This window comes from Drosophila tropicalis, unplaced genomic scaffold (assembly GCF_018151085.1).
Source record: "Drosophila tropicalis isolate 14030-0801.00 unplaced genomic scaffold, ASM1815108v1 contig_694, whole genome shotgun sequence".
Classification (NCBI taxonomy): Eukaryota; Metazoa; Arthropoda; class Insecta; order Diptera; family Drosophilidae; genus Drosophila; species Drosophila tropicalis.
In genome coordinates this window covers 6,120,536-6,141,916 of record NW_027173176.1, presented here as the reverse complement: position 1 = coordinate 6,141,916, position 21,381 = coordinate 6,120,536, and the positions used below count along the sequence as shown (strand labels likewise).

The window sequence follows — 21,381 nt, the reverse complement described above, 5'->3', positions numbered from 1 at the left end:
GTATAGTATTATTTATAATATATTTATGTATATGTTTATGTATATATCTAACATTTGTTAAATTGCATTCAATACAATACACAATACACATGAATTGTTCGTAATTCGTAAAAAATAAAACAAAACAAAAAGAAAATAATAATAAAACAGCCTTAAGTGTATGCAGATGTTTAAGAGATTTATGTACATATATATATATATATATATATATATATATATATATGTATATATATTGAGAAATATGTGCAACAGAATAAGGGAATTGGCAATATATATATATATATATATATATATGTATGTATGTATGTAGGAAGTGGTTTTAGTTAGGGTGTTAAAAAGTCGAGTAGTAGCGTGCTTTAAAAATTTCAAGCCCATTTCTGATATACAACTAACTGTATATACGTAGATATATGTATATATATTTGTATATAAGTAAAGATATAAAAATTCACAAAAACACAAAAAAAAAAATAATATTAAAAATAAATGAGCAACAATATATAGATTCGTATCAAAGAAATTGCACAAGTTTAATTTCCACAATGTTTCCTTTTCTTATACTTTGTTTTAGTTTTAGTGTTGTAGTAGAAGTAGGTACGTTTAAGCGTTTCAGATATAAGTATATATACATATGTATATATATGTATGTATATACATATATATATAAATCGTTTTTGGAAAAAACACAACAGAGACCTGATCAAATTCTTCCATATTCTTGATTGAAATCTGTTTCGGTTTTCTGTATATATACATATACATATATGTATACATATATATATTATTATTAATTATTGTGTGTGTTTTTTTTTATAAACTACATATGTCAGTAGGTGTGTATATGTGTAGGTTATACTGTGGGGGTGTGTGTATGTGTAGCTTAATTATCCATCTTAAGATCTGCAATTATGATTGATTGATTTTTCCCTTGGTTATATTCTTAATTGTGGTCGTTAACATTTCGACAACATTTTGACTCATATTTTGCGGGGGGAGGAGGATTGTTCTCTTTTTAATCCACATGGTTATCTCTCAAATTGCAGCACATAATCCTTAAGTGGACCGGGAAGATTCAAACGATTGATATTCTGAGCCAATTTACGATTCAAGGCCTCATAGATGGCCATGCGTGATAATTGCTTTAGACTTCGAGGTTTACGATATAGTCCCGAGATTAGAGCTATCAATTGCTCTGTCTTTTTACTTGGCACTTGAGCCACATAGAAGTTGTGCAACGATTTGAGGCAATTATAGAGTGGCTCATGCTCCATGGTTAGATAGAATAGATGAATGATTCGTGCGAATGTCAAATGAGGATCGTTGAGTATAAATTCCTTTCTCGTTATTAAAATTATGTAGTAGAAGAGTAAATATCGTGAATTTGTGCGAAACGAATTGCGGAATGAGGCCGAATTATCACCATTACCAGCACCGCCACCACCTCCAGGAGCAGCAGCAGCAGCAGCACCACCACCACCACCATTACTGCCACCATTAGCAGCTGCACCACCACCACCGAGAGCCTCACCATAGCTGGCTATTTCCCTCGAGAATATGGCAATACCGGGTGTCGTTTTGCTACTCAATACAATATTTGGATCGGCTCCGTATTGTATAAGGGTCAGTGTCAGCTCATAAATGCATTCCATATCATGACAGGTGCGCACATTTTGCACCATATCCATGACAGCCTGGAGTATATGCTGATATGTCTTATTACAGTCGAGACCATGCTGCAGCAGTAGCAGCAAAATGTTTTTAATAAAATCGAAATTCGTTCGTTTCTGTGCGTCACAATTGAGCGTGAAGTTCTCGCTAACTGTGAAGACGAGCACATGGAGAGGTTTGAGATTCGCCCGATAGGAGCAGTTCGGATTGGCGCCATGTTGCAGTAATATGCGTATACAATTAAGATAGCATACTTTCATCGAGTGGGTAAAATGATGCAGATGATCCTTGTTTATAAGTGGCACCAATAGCACCATTATGGGTACAGACCCATCTCGACCCACAATATTGGGGTCACCTAGAATTCAATGAGAAAGAGATGGGACGATAAACGATAAAATAGACAGAGAGAAAGGGAGAGAGTTTCGTTTACCATCCTCTTTGATCAGCATATTGAGCAGTTCATAGCACACCTCCCAGTCACGCAGATGACGAAATACACAGGCCATGGCACTATTACCAGCCTGATTGATTGATTGCTTAGCTCCATTTTGGAGTAGGAAACGCACCAGGCCACATAGATCCCATTTGCTCCATTTGTCATACCCATAGCGTGCCTCCTCCAAGGCATAACGCACTATGAGAGCATGCAGCGGGGTATTACCCAATGAATCGGGCACATTGATCAGCTCCTTGCAGCCGCGTTCCAATAATATGCGTAATGTGGCTAATGTGTCCTCAGCAGATTTGCGGGCAGCAAAAATCACTTCAAAATGAGATGAAAAATATATGATTAAGTATAATGCTTTAGTTGGTTTAGTTATTTGGAAAAACTAACCAACATGAAGAAGAGTCATCTGCTGGGTACATGTCCGCACTGTGGTCACTGCTCCCTGCTGGATAAGCAACTCCAGAAAGCGCCCTTCGTGCAGGACAGCATGATGTATGGGATAGTATTCATCCATGATGAGATTAATTTCCTCGGAGCGTGTGACCACCAATTGTTGAACACAATTCCACGCACCACGCTCGCAGGCCAAGTGGAGTAATGGCTTCTTAGCCCGAAACGGTATCCATGGCTCCTCCATTTTCTGTGTGAGTAGACTCAGGACATTATACTGATCCCCATCTATGGCATAGCATAGGGCATTCTGTAGCTTAGTATTGAGATTCAGTCGCTCGCTGACATCATCCACATTGCTATGCCATTTGCCGCTCTCCTCGCAATTGTGGGTATGGGATCCGGGAAAGCACATCCTGGTGTCCACATCGATGCGGGCTCCATGGCGCAGGAGAAGCTCGACACATTCCTCATAGCCCCGGAGTGTCGCTATATGCAGGGGCAGGGAACAGGGCGAACGATTGACATCAGGTCTATGGCGATGCAGTAGCCATTTGGTGAGATCGATGTGATTGAGGCCAACACTACGCTGCAGTATATTATAGCCACAACCGTCGTGTATTATTAGGATATTCTCGTTTTTTGGTATCTGGATGAGAAGGCTTTCCAGTGTTTGCAATGAGACCTTCGGATTTGCACGCAGTATCTCAAAGAGTGTCTGAATTTTCTCCTCAGTGGCCTTGGACACTTTGTGGCCATCTCTATGCGAGAGCAGAGCGGATCCTGAGCGAAATACCTGGCTCACCGACCCGCCCATTGCAGCAGCAATAGCAGCAAATTTATAAAATACCACAGTCAGTAACAACACAATCTGCGTAGCTCACGAGTAACAAATAAACAACAACAAAAAAATAACAAAAAATCAATACAAGCTGAAATACATTTGCTCCAAATCAGCACTGCACTCTATGGTGGGAGCGGGAGCTACGGGGAGAGGTGGATTGTTGTCGTCACATGGCTCCACACACACACACACACACACACACACACGCACACAGATAAGAGGATTTTTTCTCTGCTGCCGCTGCAGTTGCCGTTTGGGTTTTGCGTTTTTTTTCTTCTTTTGAGTGAAAGAATTTGTTAAAATGTTTCCTTATTAACTTTTTTCCTTGTCTGCTTCTTCTTCACATGCACATTAAGCGACTCTACGCACACAGACACAATCTCACACATGCATTTGAAAACAATGCATGAAAAATGCCTTTGCCAATTGTCACTTGCAAATAAACAAAATTTAATAATCTGCGGCTAATATTTCACGTTGTTATTGTCGTTCTTTCATCGGCGTTTTCCCATTTCCATTTTCCATTTCCCATTTATTTCACCCACAGACGTACACCGTATACCAACCGCACGTCTTAAAAACAAAAACAACAATAACAAAAAAAAAAAAAAAAAAAACAAAAAAACAAAGAAAAACACTTCGCCGCGGCTCTCTTCAATTCAATTCAATTCGCTCGGCGCGCACAGTCTTCTCTCAAGTGCAACAACAACCACAAGGCTGAATTCGCCCGAGCCGTAAAAAAATTAATATTCGCCGCAATTTTTTGCTCCGATAATGTCGATTAACCGATAGGTTTGCTCCGATACTGTCGATTGCGATAACTTTGCTCCGATAATATCGATTGCGATAACTTCGCTCCGATAATGTCAATTACTTTGGTATTTTCTAGATTTTTTTTAATGTTACCATCTTCGGGCAGAGGCGAAGTGTTTTTTGTTTTTGTTTTTTTTTCACTGTTGTTTTTCTTTTCAAGCGAGCGGGACGTGCTTTTTTTTTAGTTGTAAATAGGAAAGAAAATATAATAAATTGCACTTTCCTACAAACGGAGCAATATAAACGACAAGTTATTTCGGCTAAAAAGTAAGAAGAAAGTTGAAAAATATTAAAAGAAATCACAGTTTCAAAAGTGCGTGTGAAAATTAATTGAAAACGATGAACTCAAAGTAGCGCACGTATTCTACATGCGTGTTGTGTGTGTCTGTGTGTACACATTTGTTTGAATGTGTGCAAGTGAGTGAGGGAGATAGAGCGCGAAAGAGAGAGCGTACGTGCACATATACATATGTACATACAAGTAAAAATATTCAATTGCATTTTAACTTGTTTTCGCCATGAAATTTGTTGTTTTTTTTTTTGTGTTTTTGTTGGCAACAATTTTATTGTAAATGTGTTGTGTTTTTTTTTCTTCTTATTATATTTCTTTTCTTTTGATTGTTTTGGTGTGAGTGTGTGTTTCTGTTTTTGTGTACAGGGTGCCTCGCCATTTGCTTTTTTTTTTGTTTTATTTTGTGCGGCGTGGCTTCGCATGGTTGAAATTCTCATTGGTGTGGTGATGGAGAAGGAGTGGGAGAAGCAGGAGTAGGACGGACGTTTCCATATGGAAAACTTCTAGTATTAGCTAGAACTTATAATTATTGTTGTTGTTCGATTTTGCCTATTAAAATGCGGGTCGGCCGGTCTCTCGCCCTTATAATTTTGTCCGTTTCATTCATCAAGGATTGCAATTGTGTTGATATTTACACAAACACACACACTCACACACCCAATCTCCCGCTTACTGCTTTCTCTTGCCATCGGGCTACTGGAATGGTATTTGTATCTCTCTTTTTATCATATTTATTGCTTTTTATTTACATTTATGTAGGTGTACATCTCCTACATAAGATTTCCTCCACGTGCCCTTAACTAGCACTCAAATGTTTATTTAAAGAAAACTTAAATAAATATACCTATCTATGTATGTATGTAGGTATATATTTTGTTGTTGCATTTAATAAACAAAATTTTGCATTATGTTTATTAATTGACTCAAGAAGAAAATGTTGGAAAATCTAAAACCTAGCGTATAGAAAAGAGAGATTTTAAAAATCACTTCTATAAATCTAAGATTATGATTATTTCAAATAATTTTTCAAATATGTATGTACATATTTTATAAATATTCGAGAATTTTCTCTCCCTCTGCCTCAGTGTGTGGTGGTCATAGGAGGCAGCTAGCAAATTGTCAATACCAGTATAAAAGAAAATATTGTCAAGTTCACGTTGGGATTACTGTTGAATTTTTGTTGTTTTGTTTTCGAAATTCCGATATCTGCATCTATTAAAATTCGTATTTATTTTCATATAAACGATTTGTAAAACGTTTTTGCAAAAATTATGTTGTGAAAATTCCAAAAGCAAAGAATTCATTTCTTCAATTCTTTGAATATTCTTTTAACGTAAGCATATAACAATGTCTACATACATTATAATCCTATTCCAATCCTTAGTCCTTTCGAATTATTGTTCTAATCGACTGTTTGTCAGTGTATCTAGAGATTTGTGCAATGTTGTGAAATTCTTTTACCCTGGAGGATACAAGGTCCTTCTACATACAGAAATTTCACCATACTTTTAATGAGTTTCGTTGAGATTTCAGATATTTGGTAAACGTGTTATTAGCCAAGTAGTTCATATACATACATATAATTTTATAGTTGACTTCTTTTGGCGACATTTGTATGTATTTGTTTCACATATTGCTTGTGAATTGTCATTATCGTTCTACGCAGTTATCAAACGCACACACACACACACACACACAAAAGCTTGAAACGGAAGTGTGTAGGGTAGGGTCAGAGTGTTAGGGTCCTTCCTTTGCTTCCTTTTGAGCCTAAGCAACCTCTTCTCAAAGCGCAAAGCGAGCCACATGCTGCGTCATCATCATCATCATCATGAAAGAAAATGCCGCCGCCGGCTATATTTGCTCTCTTGACTCTCTCTCTCTCACAATTGAAAGAAGTACTTTCTCTCCCCGCTCTCTTATTCGGTTTCTCGCTCTCTCTCTCTCTCTCGAGAATATTCTCATTGATGAAGGATGATTACTTTGTCTCTTTCTCGCTACGCTTTATTTTTGGTTTTCCTGTATTACGGCTTAGGTTTACATATATTTATGTAAATCATTTAAAGCGAAAAATTGTTGCACAACTTTAATTTCCCTGACGCAAAATGAGGGTAATTCGAAATTGGAGGGATGAGAAACTGCGGTTTTTATTGTGGGTTTTCCCCTCTACTACCACCCATTCCCTCATCCGACCCACTCACTACCAAGAAAGGCTCCAGTTTCTTGTTAGGCAACTGTCAATTAGTCCTCAAAACGAGAAGGAAAAAGGAACAACAAGCTGACAACTTGGCTTCCATATGGTATAAACTAAGCTTCTTCTCCCTCTAACTCTGCCTGTATGAGACATACAGTCCTCCTTCTCTTGGACTAATTTTTCTTGCCCCAACAGCTGTTTGGAAAGTTTTCTAAATGAGATTACAACTTGGTTGGTGAATTGGTTCGTCATTGCTTGGGTAGTTGGTTGGTTGTCTTGTTTATTGGTTTGTAATTGATGCCCAGGCTGTTAGCCATATTGCTGATTGAATTGTGGTTTCCAGTGGGCGGTTAAGAGAAGATGAGAGAGGAACAATCTAGTTATAACTTAATCTGTTTTGTTAAAACAATTGTGTCTTCTCATATATGTACATATGTACATACGTATGTATGTATGTACATAGTAGACACTTGTATAAACGTCGGGGTCACCATCTATTTGCCTATATATGGCCTATCTATTTGAATTCTGCAGTAGACGTCGAGCTGACGCAGAAAACCATGCATTTTAAACATGTCCCTTGACTTTCTACGAACGAGATTTGGCAACATTTTGAAATCGTTTTCTTTCTAAAACAGTCAACATATGTTTTACTTTGATAATTCTCACACGCAACCTCCACCCTCTATTCCCCCGCCCTTCGGAAAGTACACGGCCCATTAACCAAGTTGGTAAAACCTCAACCCGTTCTCCACCGCCTTCTTCCATCTAGTCTTAACCACTTGGTCTTCTTGTAACTGTGCCATTTTGTGATCTAAAAATATGCTCCTTACAATATGGAGGGGTATGTGTATATAAGTCTTACTCTGTATGTATGTAATTAAGTCTGCCCACGACGCAAGATTCGCGTCGAATGTGCCACCATTTCCATCCTCCCCCCTTTGTGCCCCTTCGGACAGCAGCGCCACTAAAAGAAACTATTTCAAAAAGCGGGTGCCGGTTTTTCCCACCTACCACAAACTGGCGCCCAAGGTGGGGCCACCCACGTAAGCAGTAGGCAACAGCAAAGCACCGGCAGAAGCAGCGCCGCAGCAGCAGAAGCAGCAGAAAACGTCCCCCGGGCAGAGCTTTAAGAAAAACACACAGAGAGAGAGAGCGCGCGAGACACATCACAAAAGACACAGCAGAATGACAGAGTCAGACATTCCAAGTGGGAGAGACAGAGCGCGCGAGAGAGAGACTGGAAGCTTGCGCAGTTTGTTGGTGGAGCTCTCTTTTGGGGCAAGCATTTTGGGCAACATTTTTCTGAATCAGAGTCTCAGCGAACGGCTTGGCAAGCGGACGTTGCAAGTCGGTGTGGCAAGAGCAACCACAAAAAGGAAAACTAAAAAAATAAATTTACAAAAATAATCAAAAAAAATACAAGTGTCCACAAAGCTCTGCAAAAGGTGTGGAAAAATTACCTTCATTTTTTTATTGTTTTTCCAAAAAACAAAATTTTTGTGAGGCCTCGAAAAAAAAATTTGTATAAAAAAAATATATGTATAAATTTTGTTTTCGCAATTTTCAAACCAAACATTAATATTAATTCAGTTACACCCAAAATACAAAAAAGCAACAATAATAAGAAAACTTGTTTCGTCGTTCGCCCCCGCCCCCTCCTTGTCGGTCGCGCCCGTCGCTGCTGCCACCCCCCTTTTCTTGTGGCGCTCTTCTTCAGCTGCTGCTGCTGCTGCTGCTGATACGTTGTTGTTGACGTCTGCGCCGGGTTTTTCGTTGTCGCCTCCACGCGCAGTTAAACTGACTGCCCAAGTATTAGTGTATAGCTGTATCTCACACACTCTCTCTCTCTTTCTGGATGTGTGTTTTTAAGTGTTTCTCTGTGAATATGTGTGTGCTTGTTTGTTTGTTGTGTTTGCAACTCCATTGGGGAAAGAGATGAGCGCAAAAGAGGGCTGTGGTGGGGATAGGAGAGAGCCAGCCGCCCAGAGATACATATATCCAGCAGGCCTTAATAAGTATCTTTTTCGTCTGTCTATCTGTCTGTCCCTCGGCATATCTGTGTGTGTGTGTGTGCGTGTGTTTGTCGTTGTGTGAGAGAACCGGCTTTTTGTTTGCTTTTTCATTTTTCTCTTCTCATTTTTTTTTTATTTTTTATTGTTTTTTTTTTTTTTATCATTATATTGTTGTTGTTAATTTTGTTGTTTGTGAACGAAAGTTGCCAAATTGGCTTACATTTTTTTCTTCTCATTTTTGTTTTTTTTTTTTTTTAGTTCCAAGAACTTTTCAACAATAATGCGTAGAAAAAGTTTACTACATCTATGTGTCTCTATGTGTGTGTGTGCGTGTGTGTGTAAGGTGTCTGTCTGTGTGTGCATAATCTACAAATTTGTTTAATTTTTTTTGTGGTTTTTGTTTTTTTTTTGTTTTTGACTTGTTATTGTAGTCTTGTTTTTTGATAGTTGTCCGCCTGGGCACAAAACGATAATTTTTCGTGTATTTTGTTTGAATGGAAATTTTCTAAAATTAATTAAAAATGGCAAAAGATCACAGAGCATTTTGTTGTTGAGGGGAAATTATGGAAATCAATTCTAAAATTCAAATATAAGAAGGCATAGCGTCAAAAGGGGTGTAGAGGAGGATGAGGGGGGAGTCCATGGGAACAGTTTCGAAACAAAAGTAACTAAAGTACTATTTACAGTCAACTTTTCCACAAACACGTGAAATCAATTATTCGAAAAATCCATTTTTAAAGAGTTTTTCCCTAGAATGTTCTCTTATAAAAATTTGTTAACTTTTGTTACTGTGAAAAGTCTTTCAAGTTCTTTCGTTAAAATTTTGAAACTTTTCTTCATTGTTATTAATGTTATATTTACTTCTATTTTTCATTCCAGATTCTCTTTTATTTTGGTTTAATGAAACAACAAAACAACAAAAAATAAAAATAAAAAAAAAAATCGTATGAATCTTTAATCAAAGAAAGAAGAAAGAAAAAAACGAAAAAGAAAGAAAAGTAATTGTAAATATGTTTCTTTGCCTCAAGTTTTATCTAAGCAACTAAGAGAAAAGTTTAAATTAATATTTAAAGAATTAAGAATGAAACTTAAAATTTTTTTTGTACAAAACTAATTTGTAAGCCCATCAACAGCAACAACAAATAATAACATAACAAAAAAAAAAAAACCAAAAAGGAAACAAACAAAACAGAATAAAATCAAATTTGAAACCATCTTTAAAAGTTCTTGCATGCGCCAATGATAACGTCGCATCAGCTGACCGCGTCCAATTTTGTTGATTACGACGACGCAACCGTTGTCAGTGTCCTTCAGCCGGAACTAGGACATTCGTATTTGTATAATAATAATAATAATCATCATCATCAGCAGCAACAACAACGTCATAATCCGCAGCAGCATCCAAATGAAACTGCAAATTTCTTTGCTTCAACAGCAAATGTAGTGAAAGTCACGCCCCAACAGGTCAGCATTGGCATTAATTGTGATCTTACGGCAATTGGGAAGGAGAAACGCCACCACCAGCAGCAACAACAGCAACTACAGCAACGTGGTGTAATTGTTAAGCCAAAGGATCAAACAGGAGTCACCATAAATAAGCGAAAACGTGAAACAGGTGAGTGATCAATCCTATTTGATCAGAAAAGTTAGCTGATTCTGGTTAGCTATATTTATATTCTGGGAAACAATGGCGTAGGTCTGTGGGTTAGAAAAATTAAACCCAGATTCTGTCTGGAATCTAGGCATAGGATGGTCCTTTAAGACATAAAGTGGCAAATTAGGGCACATCGATCAAGGTGTGTTTGGTATTTTCAAAACAGTGTATGTTCCATATCGGGGATCGTGTGTATCTTGCTAAAAATAGTTGTTAGTTTTTCGATAATTTGGTGAAATTGTGAATGATTTGCGTTCGTGAGTTATCGTTATCACACACGCACATTGAAAGCTGTTAGAAGTTATTATTATTATTGTTATATAGAAGGTAAACCAATATTTACGATTTGTTGCCGTGTGCGCTGGAACAACAAACACACTGTATGTGTACATATGTACGTATGTTCGTATGTATGTTGTCGGCTTATCATTTCTAATCAAAATTAAAGCGCTACGCCAACAAAATATCAGCAAGAACCCTCAAAAGGAGAAGGAGACGTAGAAAGGAACAGCGGCAGTGCGCTCACATGGCTTCAATTTGTGAAGGAAGACTATTTATTTCTGTTCATTCTCTTTTTGCTCGTCTCTCTCTCTCCCACTTTTGAACAGACGTCATTCGTTCTTGTGGCTATCAAGCTATCTCCGATTACGTTTGTATCTGTCTCAGTAGTGAAGAGTAGACAGAGGCCGAGGCAGAGACAGTTGAGACCGCCCTCTCCGCCCCTCCAGCAGCACACCACTTCGACCAGCAGGCCTACCCACACTTTAGTCATACAATTTTTTGTTGATGTTTTTTTTTATTACCTTCTACGTATATGTATACATACCTATATATGTATGTATGTATGTATATACATGATTGTATGTTGATACCCTTGCTATGTCGCAACTTCGACTATACATATCAGTCATTGATAATGGTCCTTCTTGACCAAAAAATGTGCATAAAAACTACAGAGAACGTTACTCCCGTTTGATGAATAGTTTTGGCCAAATTATTTAATTTGCAGCGTAATATACATAGTTTCAGAAAAAGTGTTGAAAACATTTTGAAAAAAAGGAAATTTGTGATATTGATAATAAGCCAAATACCATTGTAGAAGTATTCCAAATGTCTGCTCTAAAATCATAATCATAATCATAATCAGTGACATCTTCCAATGTCCTCAGTCTAGTAATAATTGTTATTAAAGTTGTTTGATCGGCTTAGATCACAGCTTTAGAGTATAGAAACTTCTGCTCTTTGCTTTTATATTTTTTGTTGTGTTCTGTGTTGCTCTGCTTATTGCTTATATGTACATATATATTTTTGTATTTTTCTTCTTATTTTTTTCGCTTTTTATTATTATGACTTATTGTTTGATATCTCACACACACACACACACACACACACACACACAGCACATGGAAGGTCTCTCTTTTTGTTGTGTTTTGTTTTGCCTTTTTTTCCCTCCCAAATTTGCTTCTCATTGAAAATTCCAACGGACGCAATTACCACCCCAATTGTCTCCCAATCTAAGTTAAGTTATTCCAATTCTTCTTCTTCAGTGTTCCTAGCTCTTCTTTTTTTTTACTTTAATTTCGGTCTGCAGGTTTTTTTTCCTCCCTCTTATTTTTGTGTATTTCCTACATTTTATTGTATTTATTTTTCGCTTATTGCGACTTATAAAAATTTTGTTGTTTGTGTTTTTCGTTGTCGTCATCAAACGAATTGCTGGAAATGAGATGGATTTTTGTTTTGTTTTGGTATAGACCTTATTGCTGTACTTCTTTTTGGCCAATTCGTTTCTATCTTATGAGTAGTTGAGATTTTCGACCAAATGATCATCATCATTATAATTATCAAAATCAAAACTATTCATTCATACATATGCCCGACATATGTTTATCTTTAATACGGATCGTGCGTTTTTGAGGTTTTTTCTTTTTGACTTTGATAAAGATTATTAATGATACATAAGTGCCATTAAAAATAAATAAAAATTTATATTTTCGATTGTTTCCGGAATTCCACAAATTATCACAAACCGCTTATCAGAAATGAATCAAAATTTTTTATAGTCTATCCAAAAATTGAGATATTTTTAAACAATCGACTGAATTGTTCCCCTTGGTATTACATTTTAAACAAAACTTGATAAATATTATATTATATGCCGAATCGAAAAGTATTTCAAAATGAATTGATAAAAGAATATTGCATGTTTTTCGAATGTTTCTTAAGTATTGAAGTCACATTTAAATTATTTTCTGTATGTTCTGTCCATACATACATATGTATAAACATATATAGATATACATAGATATCATGACAAGGGTCAATCAACAAGTATTAGATCAAATCGGTTATATGTATGTGTGTGTGAGGCATTCAATCAATACATAAGCGTGCCTTATTTGGTAAGCGAATAACAAGTTGCGTTGGCCGATAGAACCGTGACCTTCTGGTGGGAAATAATTTTTGCGTCCTGGGGACGTCTCTCTCTCTTTGACTATTGCATGATGACCCTCGTATATACCTTTTCAGATAGCTAACCACCGCCTCACTGGCTAAACAACAGCTGTCATATAAATTTGTTAGCCTTTTTATGTTGTTGTGTTGGCTTTTTGCACTCAATGGCTATAACCCCCTTGACCATTACCAGTTGCCTCTTCTATCTCAAGTTTACCTTTTTCTCACACCCCGAATAAACGAAAAAAAGAAGAAAAAAATACCAGCCAAGGTCTTTTGTTTCCATTTAGCATTTAACGATGATTAAGAAATATATATATATGTATCTATGGATGTACATATATATAGTTCAAACGATTACTCCCTATTTACAAGAGATAGAAACGTGGTGTGGTAGCAGCGGTGACGGCGGCGGCTTGGTCAAAACCAATTACTTTTATTTGTTGACTTTGAACATCGATTTGGCGGTAGGATAGGAAGGTGGGGAGGAGCCAGGTAGTCTCTGCTTTCCCTCTTGCCCCCCAAAGCCACACTCTATCTACCTTTCTTCTAAACTTTATCGATTGCTTAAATATTCATTTAATTTTCATTTGCATATATCTTTACACAATTAACTAGGCCTCTGCACACGGCGGGCGAGGGCAATATTATTCATAGGGTTGAGTTTGGGTTCGTTTCTCGCTCGCTCACTTGGTCGTTGGGCTTTTTGGAATCTGAAATTTCTTGTGGAATTTTAAAGCTACGTGATGTCTTGCATGAAAATTTCATTTAAATTTTCTTGTTCATTCAAACACACACACACAGTTGATTGCTGCTTTCTCACTCATACACACACAGTTTGTATAGGCTGACAAAATAAACAAACGAACATGAAGTTTTGTTTTTCGTTTTTTCTTTTGCTTCTTGTTGTCATTGGACTGACTAAATAATATTTCAAAAAAGAAACAAAAAAATTAAGCAAAAACAAAAACTAAATTAAACTTTAAGTTGACAACAAGTTTTGCCGCGTTGCTGCTGTATTCATGATTGACATGCGAGGAACTTTGCCACATTTCCCTTCCCTTTCTGTCAGCTGTAACTGAGTGTTGTGCGTGGGCTGCTGCTGCTGCTGCTTCTCATGGCTAGAATGTCTTTGAAGAAACCTTCGTTTCTGATTGTAGTTGTTGTTTTTGCTTTTGTCTTGAAGGGGGGAGCACCAAAAGCAGAGCAGAGAGCAACCTGAGCAACCATTAAAGTATCACATAGCCCAAACAATGCTCGTTAGTCCCTAATGATGCATCACTGAAAAATTCATTTAACTTCTCACTCAGTCAGACGAAAATCAAACTGGCAAGTATCTAAATGCAATGCATTTCCATTTGCCAGAGAAAATTCAATTTGTCAATATTAACATATAATTGTGTTTTAAGTCAAGTATGTTTAAGCAATTGAATTGCCATTTAAAGTTAATCAAAAGGATTCATTAATTATAGGTAAGTTCTCTCTGCTATCAGTTTTTATTTAACCAAGGATTCCTGTTTTAAATAAATTCCTTAATAAGGAAAACTATAGGCCATGAATGGGTCACAGGGGCGGCGAGTGGGTGGTTGAGGGGCGCGTTTGAATCTCTAGCATAATTTATTGAAATATTTCCCAAAAGGTATACAAATGAAAAGATTCTTTTTTGCCTTCTCACTGAACCAGAACACGTTAACGAGGGGAATGGGAGTAAAGCTTCATTCTGAGGCACAGACAGGAGGCAGGAGCAGGCACAATCACCCGGTTATACTGGTTGGCCATATTGGGTGAAATTTGCTTCTTTTTTCGCACAAAACACCTACACACAACACCATTGGGTTGGGTTGCAGCTGCAGCTGTCTAAACTCCTTTCACCCACTCACACACACATACAAAGATTACATGAAGAAAGTCTCATTTTAGTTTGATTTCTGGTTATTCTGCTGGTGGCGTTGCTGCTGCTAGTGGTTAGGGCAAAGTCAGGGTCAGGAAATTATTATTAGCAGAGCTCGGCTGAGATTTATGAGCGAAAGTATATTGTATCAAAAGAAAAAGAAAGACAGAAAAGAAAAAATGGCAGCAGCAGCAGCGGAAACTTTTGTGATCGAGCCGACACCACATCACAGGGACTTGGCGATTCGCAAACCGCAGAGGAAGAAGAAAATTAGGGCAAACAACAAGAAAGATTGTCGGGATAGACAGTGGAACACAATGGATTGAACAAAAGAAAAGTAGTGAGCCATAAACACTACCGATCTTATCTATACATCACTAAAAACATTACCTTGAAAGATTAATACCAAAAGAAAACACACAAATCCCCAGCCAGTAACAGTGGCAAATGCTGTACCCCAATGATCTTTATCTCTGAGCCCTACAAAAATCACAACTCGATATTGTAAATTCATATTAGTACCTATTTCTTTTTAGGGTTTAGTGATAAGATAGGATTCTTATGTCCAAAATAGTTTTTAACCATGTAGAACCATCTAGGAAATAATAGAACCATCTAGAACTAGACATTTCGATCTTCTCGTTAATTATATGGTTAAGAAAAACGATTAAAGTTACACCTAGTACTTATTTGTTTAATTTTTATTGAATTGCAAGTCCTAATACATATCATTAATAGCTTTTTGTTGTTGTTTCTCGTTTTAGGTAAGCATCAGAGGGGGAAAAAAAACCAACAATTTCGAACCCACTTTTCAGCTTTACGTGAGTGTTGCATTTTTTCAGTAACTTTTTTTGTATTGTAATTAATGAAAGAACTGGAACTGAACTGAACTAAACTGAACGGACGGGGATTGAGTGGTGGAGACTGAGACACTCTGTGTATTTCATTGTTCATGGCTGATAACTTTCAAAAATCTCTCTTTCTGTCTCTGTTCCACTCGTCAGAGTCAGTTAGTACTGAAAGTACATATGTACATATGTATGTATGAACATTGATTTCAATGTATTTTGTGCTCTTGTTGGATGTCGCACTGTTGTTTTTCTGAAAGATCATCAACAAAGTTGAGAAATCGAACCAGTTTTTTATTTTTCGTTTGAGAACTTGTTTCACATACAACAACAAACGAGCACTCGCAGAGCACTGGCAACTTGAAGTTTAATTTTTTGTTTCTCTCTTCTTTTTGGGAGTTTTAATTGAGTTTTGGGCTGACTCTGTCTTCTTGTACATACATATATGTATGTATATTTTTCTTTTGAGGAATAGCAGCCAAGAAATGGAGGTCAAGTTAAAAAAAAAAAACTACAAAAATTTATCATCGGAATGGCCGAAAGAAGAAAATTCGCCAAGTTTTGAATGTCTAGGCAGTTGTCCGATCTCTTGTTGAACGAACTGTTGATAAACCTTGAAGTTAGTTTGCTTGCTGCTTACTTTTTTTGAATTGTTGTTAAGCGAATGGCAATGTCTCTGCGTCACTTGTTGTTTAATGGTCGTTCGTTCTGTTGCCGTTGCTGTGGCTTTGTGTGTTCAGTTGAGCTCAGTTGTATGACAATGCACAGGGTCTTATTTCAACGGACCGAACAAACTCAGATACATACATATATAAAAAAAAAAAACGTGCAATGTCTATGGAAATTGAATCTAAATTGGGTTAACAAGTGTTAATGGACAGTTCTCCGCTCCTCCCCCTGTCACCACTACACCCCCCGTCAGACAATGAGAGCAAACAATCAAACGAACTGCATCTACAGACGCGACACATGGACACAGAAAATAAAAGAGGGAAAGACATAAAAATACGAGAATGTGTGAATAGGGAAATAATAAAAGTGTGTAGGTACAGTGTCAGTATATGAAAAGATACCGTTACTACTGCTTTGTGGTGTCTATTGTTAATATCAAACATTGACAATTTACGTATAGAAACCTTTTATATGTATGTACAATGTGCATATATATTTCTGCTGCTCTCTCAGTATCTCCCTCTCACTCCCTCTTTGCTTTTTGGTGACAATGAACTTGACAATGTGTGTGCTGAAACCCTGACGTTTCAGGTTCTTTGATAATAATTGTATTCTTTCAGAAAGACAGGAAAAGGAAAGTAAAGTTAAGAAAAAGGACGATCTGCACCAAGATTAAACCTTTTCATCATGTTAGAGTTGCTTCTTCTTCTTGCCTGGCATAGCGTGATTGTAATCAGATCAGATACGAATACCTCTCTCTATCTATCTATATTACATTTCGCAAATCGTTTGATTTTGATCTTTCTATAATCCATTTGGCTTAAATTTCTGTATCTGTTTCTGCACCTCAAGGTGTTTCTTTCTTGTCTTCTTATTGTTCGTTATCCAATCAGTTTCAATCAATATTAATGAAATTGAACCTAGCAGCCAGCAGCTGTAGCCCCATTTGGCTTTGGCTCATTTGGATTACGCAAATCAGCTAAAGGAAAAGTGTAAATAGAAACGAAAATTAAATAATATGAAAAGCTGCTTAAATCGAAAAAGGAAATAAGAAATTCGAAGCGAAATGTGCAACAAAGTGTGTGTTGTGTTAGATAGATAGAAATACGAGAGAGAAAAAACAGAAAAAAAAGAAATAAATGTTGCTAAATAAAATGAAACACAGAAATAGAATAGCATTTTCTAAATTACACAACTAGAGAGGCAGTAGGCATCAGGAGGAGGAGAAGGAGGAGATGGAGGCCGAAGCGGCGGCGACTCATAGCCAAAAGGCACAACTAAGGCCAAAGAAGAGAACTAAATGGGGAGGGGGCGGGTTGGGGCGCATCGTCACAACACATTAAACGCAATTATAGAAAGTCAATTGAGACACAACAACAACGGCAAGTAAAATTGCGCGGGCGTTGAAAGGAAAAATATAAAGACCAAGGGAAACTGTGTGTGGTGGAGAGAGATAGAGAGGGGGGAAGTGGAGGAAATCAGCTGCTGCCCAAACCGACTCCACCCCCGCCGCCGCCCACCCATCTCTATATGTTGTTGATGTCAACGTCAAAGTTGCCATCCCAGTTGACAGTGGATGATGATGATGTTGATGTCGATGTCGATGGCAAATTGTGAAGCATGCAGGAAGGCAGGCAGGGAGTGGGCGGGTGGGAATGGATGAACAAATAACTACAACACACAGACACACACGCGCGTCGCCAGGTCCAGATCCAGTTATTTGTTCGGCCCGGCCCACTACCACCTTGCCTATACCCATCTATTCATCCATCCATCCATCTATCCATCGTACGTTCGTTCATTTGCGTTCACTCGTTCCTAATTTTCATTTTGCATAGTGTTGGAATAAAAATGGCGTTGATACTTTGGTTTAGCAACTCAACCAGTAAACATAATCCTTTGCTAAAGGCGGCACAGCACATACACACATGCATCTGTATAAATGGCAGACTAGAGAATATATATATACACACACACACACACATAATACGGTGAGGAGATAAAATAACATTTCTTTCACAACAATCCCCAACCGTCTCCCCAAAAGAAAGAAGAAAAAAACGAATATCTGTTAACAAAACAAAACAGTAAGGACTCTACTAAGTGAACTAGCACAGCAGTTGTCACTATGGGTCAATTGATTTTCCTTCAGAATATACATATTTTTAAGCAACTGTTATTAGTGAGGTTCTTTACATTCTAGAAATCGTAATATAATTAAAGTCTCACTTAAATTAGATACTATTACTTTATGCAATTTGAGTTACGTTGTCTGTCTATCTTTAGAGAGTCTTCACTGTGCTTGCCTGTGTAGGTGATGGCTTATACCATTATCTCCTGTTGCCTTTTTTCCATAGCTTAATTTGTAAAGCCCTTGGGTGGGATGGAGGGGGGGTATGGCAGTGTGCGATGAGGAGATTGAGGAATAAAAGAGAGAGAGCTTAACATTTTAGCTATGGCTAGGGAATTGCTTGCTGTGAAAACGATTCTATCTCGCACACTCTTTATTCTTAGTTAACCATTTTTATCCCCATTCCCCCGCGGAACTACCCACCTGCCTGTGTGCTCCTTCTCTCTTCTTCTCCTTCCCCTTCTCTATCGCTTGTCCCCCTATCTGTCGCTGTTGTCTGTGTTGGTTTTATTATTTTGTTTTTCTTATCGAACTATCGAGCTGTTGCTGTCTGTTTATTATTATTATTATTATTGTATATTTTTGTTCTTATATACATATTTTTCAGTTGTTTTTTCTCTCGTTTTTGTTTTCTTCTTTCGCTTTCTACAGGTGTGTTGTCAATGTTGCGCGATGACTAATGGGAGATTTTATTTTTTTGCTTTTATTTCATGTCGTGTCGTCATCTCTCTCTTTCGCACTTTTAAAACAAGTTTTCAACTGTTTTTTTTATTATTATTTATTTAGTCGTAGCAACGATTCGCGATTATTAATTATTATTATTGTTGCCTTTTGCTTTTGCAGGGGCGTTCGTCATACAAAACATAATACAATAGACGCCAGCCCCCCCATTTCAAAAAAGTATCTTAACCAAGTTCTGTGCTGATTTTTGTTTCAAAAGGCGGATATTTCAGTTTTATATTTATATTTTTAGATCCACAAATTTGTATAGTGTTTCCAAGGTTTGGGGTTTTTTTTTCGGTTTTTGTTTTCATTTCATTTTCTGTGTGTGTGTGTGTGTTTTGTGTTTTTTTTTTTTGGTTTGGAGTATCTGTTTTTTTTGTGTACCAGCACATGGTGGTAACAGATGTATGGAGGTTTTAGCCAAGGTCTAATTAAAATAGTCAAATATATGGTTAGTCAGGGATAATTTCCTTAATCTAACTTTTCTATAAATATTTCTACGATATGTTGTCGAACTCATTGTCCCTTTGTTCTTTTTTGTTTTTGTTAGTAACTATAATTAAGAATTCAGTCAGCAGCAAATTTTCATATTTGGTAGACAGGGCCTGAGGAAAGGTGGGCCAAAGTCTCTCCAAATGGCAGCCAGCAATTGCCCTACTCAGCGGTCAAACAACTGCCACAACGTTGGGCGCCCGTTTTTTGCCGTCAAGAAAAACAAAAAACAAAAAAATCGAAACGAAACAAAAAGAAAAGAATCCAAAAATATGCGTGTAAATTGCCCGCTAAAAAAAGCAGCCGCCAACAAATATTTTCAACGTAATTACAAGACCACGATGGCAAAGGGATGGACAAAGAGTGAGGAGAGGGGCTATAGAGAGGAGGGCGCCATCGTTTTGCATTGCATTATAAATTTCATTTCTTTTAATACCCTTTAAAACATAAAATAAATGGAGGTATATCTAAACTTTGAAGGAAGGACGAAAATGTCTAACTGGAATTAGAGTTAGAGACGTAAAAGATATTCAAATGGAAGATGAGGGATATGAACTTTCTCATGAATTTTCTCCTGCCTTCTATTCATTTATAGTATAGGGTATCTTTGAGGGCCAATCCCTTCGACTGAGAGTAGTATGTAAAATTGTTCATTCTCAAATAAAATTTAAATTTAAGTCAAGAAAAATATAAATATTTTACAGTTTGTAGCCGAGTCCAAGAAAGAAACGTTGCCTGACTGCACTTTTCTATTTTATGGACGACTTTTGCACGGGAATTTATTATTTTAGTTGTTGGTTTTTAGAAATAACGTGCGGAGGCATGGAGTGGGAAGAGGGAGCCGGGGGCCAACATTTGCGTCGCATAACTTTGCTGTGGTTTTATTTATGCTTTTGCTAGAAACGACTGTGGCAGCAACGACAACAACATTCTGATTTTGCAATATTCTTGTGTGTGTGTGTGTGTGTGTGTGTGTGTGTTTCTTGAGAAGACAAAACTTTTGTGTTGTAATGCACGATTAAATGTTGAAAGACACACAGAAATCGTTCTAAATACATTTCGAATGCAAGGGTATTAGGTATTCGTTAGTGCAGTTCGTTGTTATTCCTAGACGCAAGAGACGCCGTTTACATTTATAAATATTTTGTTCAAATCAAATTTTGTATTTACTTCTTGCCATCCATATCCATCATAAGCCATTAATCAGTTTAGTCATCACAGTAAGAACTCATTTTAATTCCATTCTCCTTCTCGAATCCGCTTAGCATCCTCTTGATTCCTACTTCTGTCTCTTCCCTTCTCTCTCTCTCTCTCTCTCTCTCTCTCACTCTCTAGCTTGCTCGCTTGGAAATAAAAAGTAATGCTTCAGCACTGACAAATTCATGTACAAAACTCATTAAACTTGTTTAAATATGAAACGACATTCCATAAATCGTAGAGCAAAAGCCGTTTTGCTTGGCGCTTTGGCAATAACAACATTAATTAAAAATTTTGTATAATTTATTTAATTAATGCTTATTTTGTGCACTGAATTATGTTAATAGATGTGAAACTCTCCAATACACACACAGAGAGAGAGAGAGAGAGCGAGAGAGATTAAAAGGCAGGGTGAAGAAAGAGAGAGATGTTCCTTACTTTTCTATATTTTTTCTCATCTGCTTGTCTCATCCTCTTGAGTAGGCTACTTTTCAATTCTCCACGAGAAATGCAAGTCAAGTGAATCGTGCATGAAGGGGGAGCAAGCAGAGCGAAATATGGATTAAGCAAAAATGGGAGAAGATAGGCGGGATGGCGAAGCAAGAGGAGGGAAAGAGTTACTTGGTACACTAGCTTGGTCTTGCAGTCATGACGTTAG

The 21,381-nt window shown here is 37.3% G+C and overlaps 2 protein-coding genes across 2 annotated transcripts in view; one reads left to right on the top strand and one right to left on the bottom strand.

Annotated features, from left to right (window-relative positions):
* Window positions 1–248: 248 nt before the first annotated feature.
* Window positions 249–3,984, bottom strand: LOC137578998 (ankyrin-1). Its single transcript, XM_068292654.1, has 3 exons — window positions 2,507–3,984; window positions 2,102–2,434; window positions 249–2,026 (listed from the first exon to the last, which is right to left on the bottom strand). Exons 1-3 carry the CDS (start codon window positions 3,324–3,326, stop codon window positions 1,026–1,028), a joined length of 2,154 nt encoding a protein of 717 aa, XP_068148755.1. The 5' UTR covers window positions 3,327–3,984; the 3' UTR covers window positions 249–1,025.
* Window positions 3,985–4,312: 328 nt separating this feature from the next.
* Hipk (Homeodomain interacting protein kinase) overlaps window positions 4,313–21,381 on the top strand; it is a 35,943-nt gene continuing 18,874 nt past the window's right edge. The window contains 2 exon segments of the mRNA XM_068292651.1: window positions 4,313–4,433; window positions 9,544–10,279. Coding sequence (XP_068148752.1) covers window positions 9,904–10,279 — 376 coding nt within the window. The 5' untranslated portion in view covers window positions 4,313–4,433; window positions 9,544–9,903.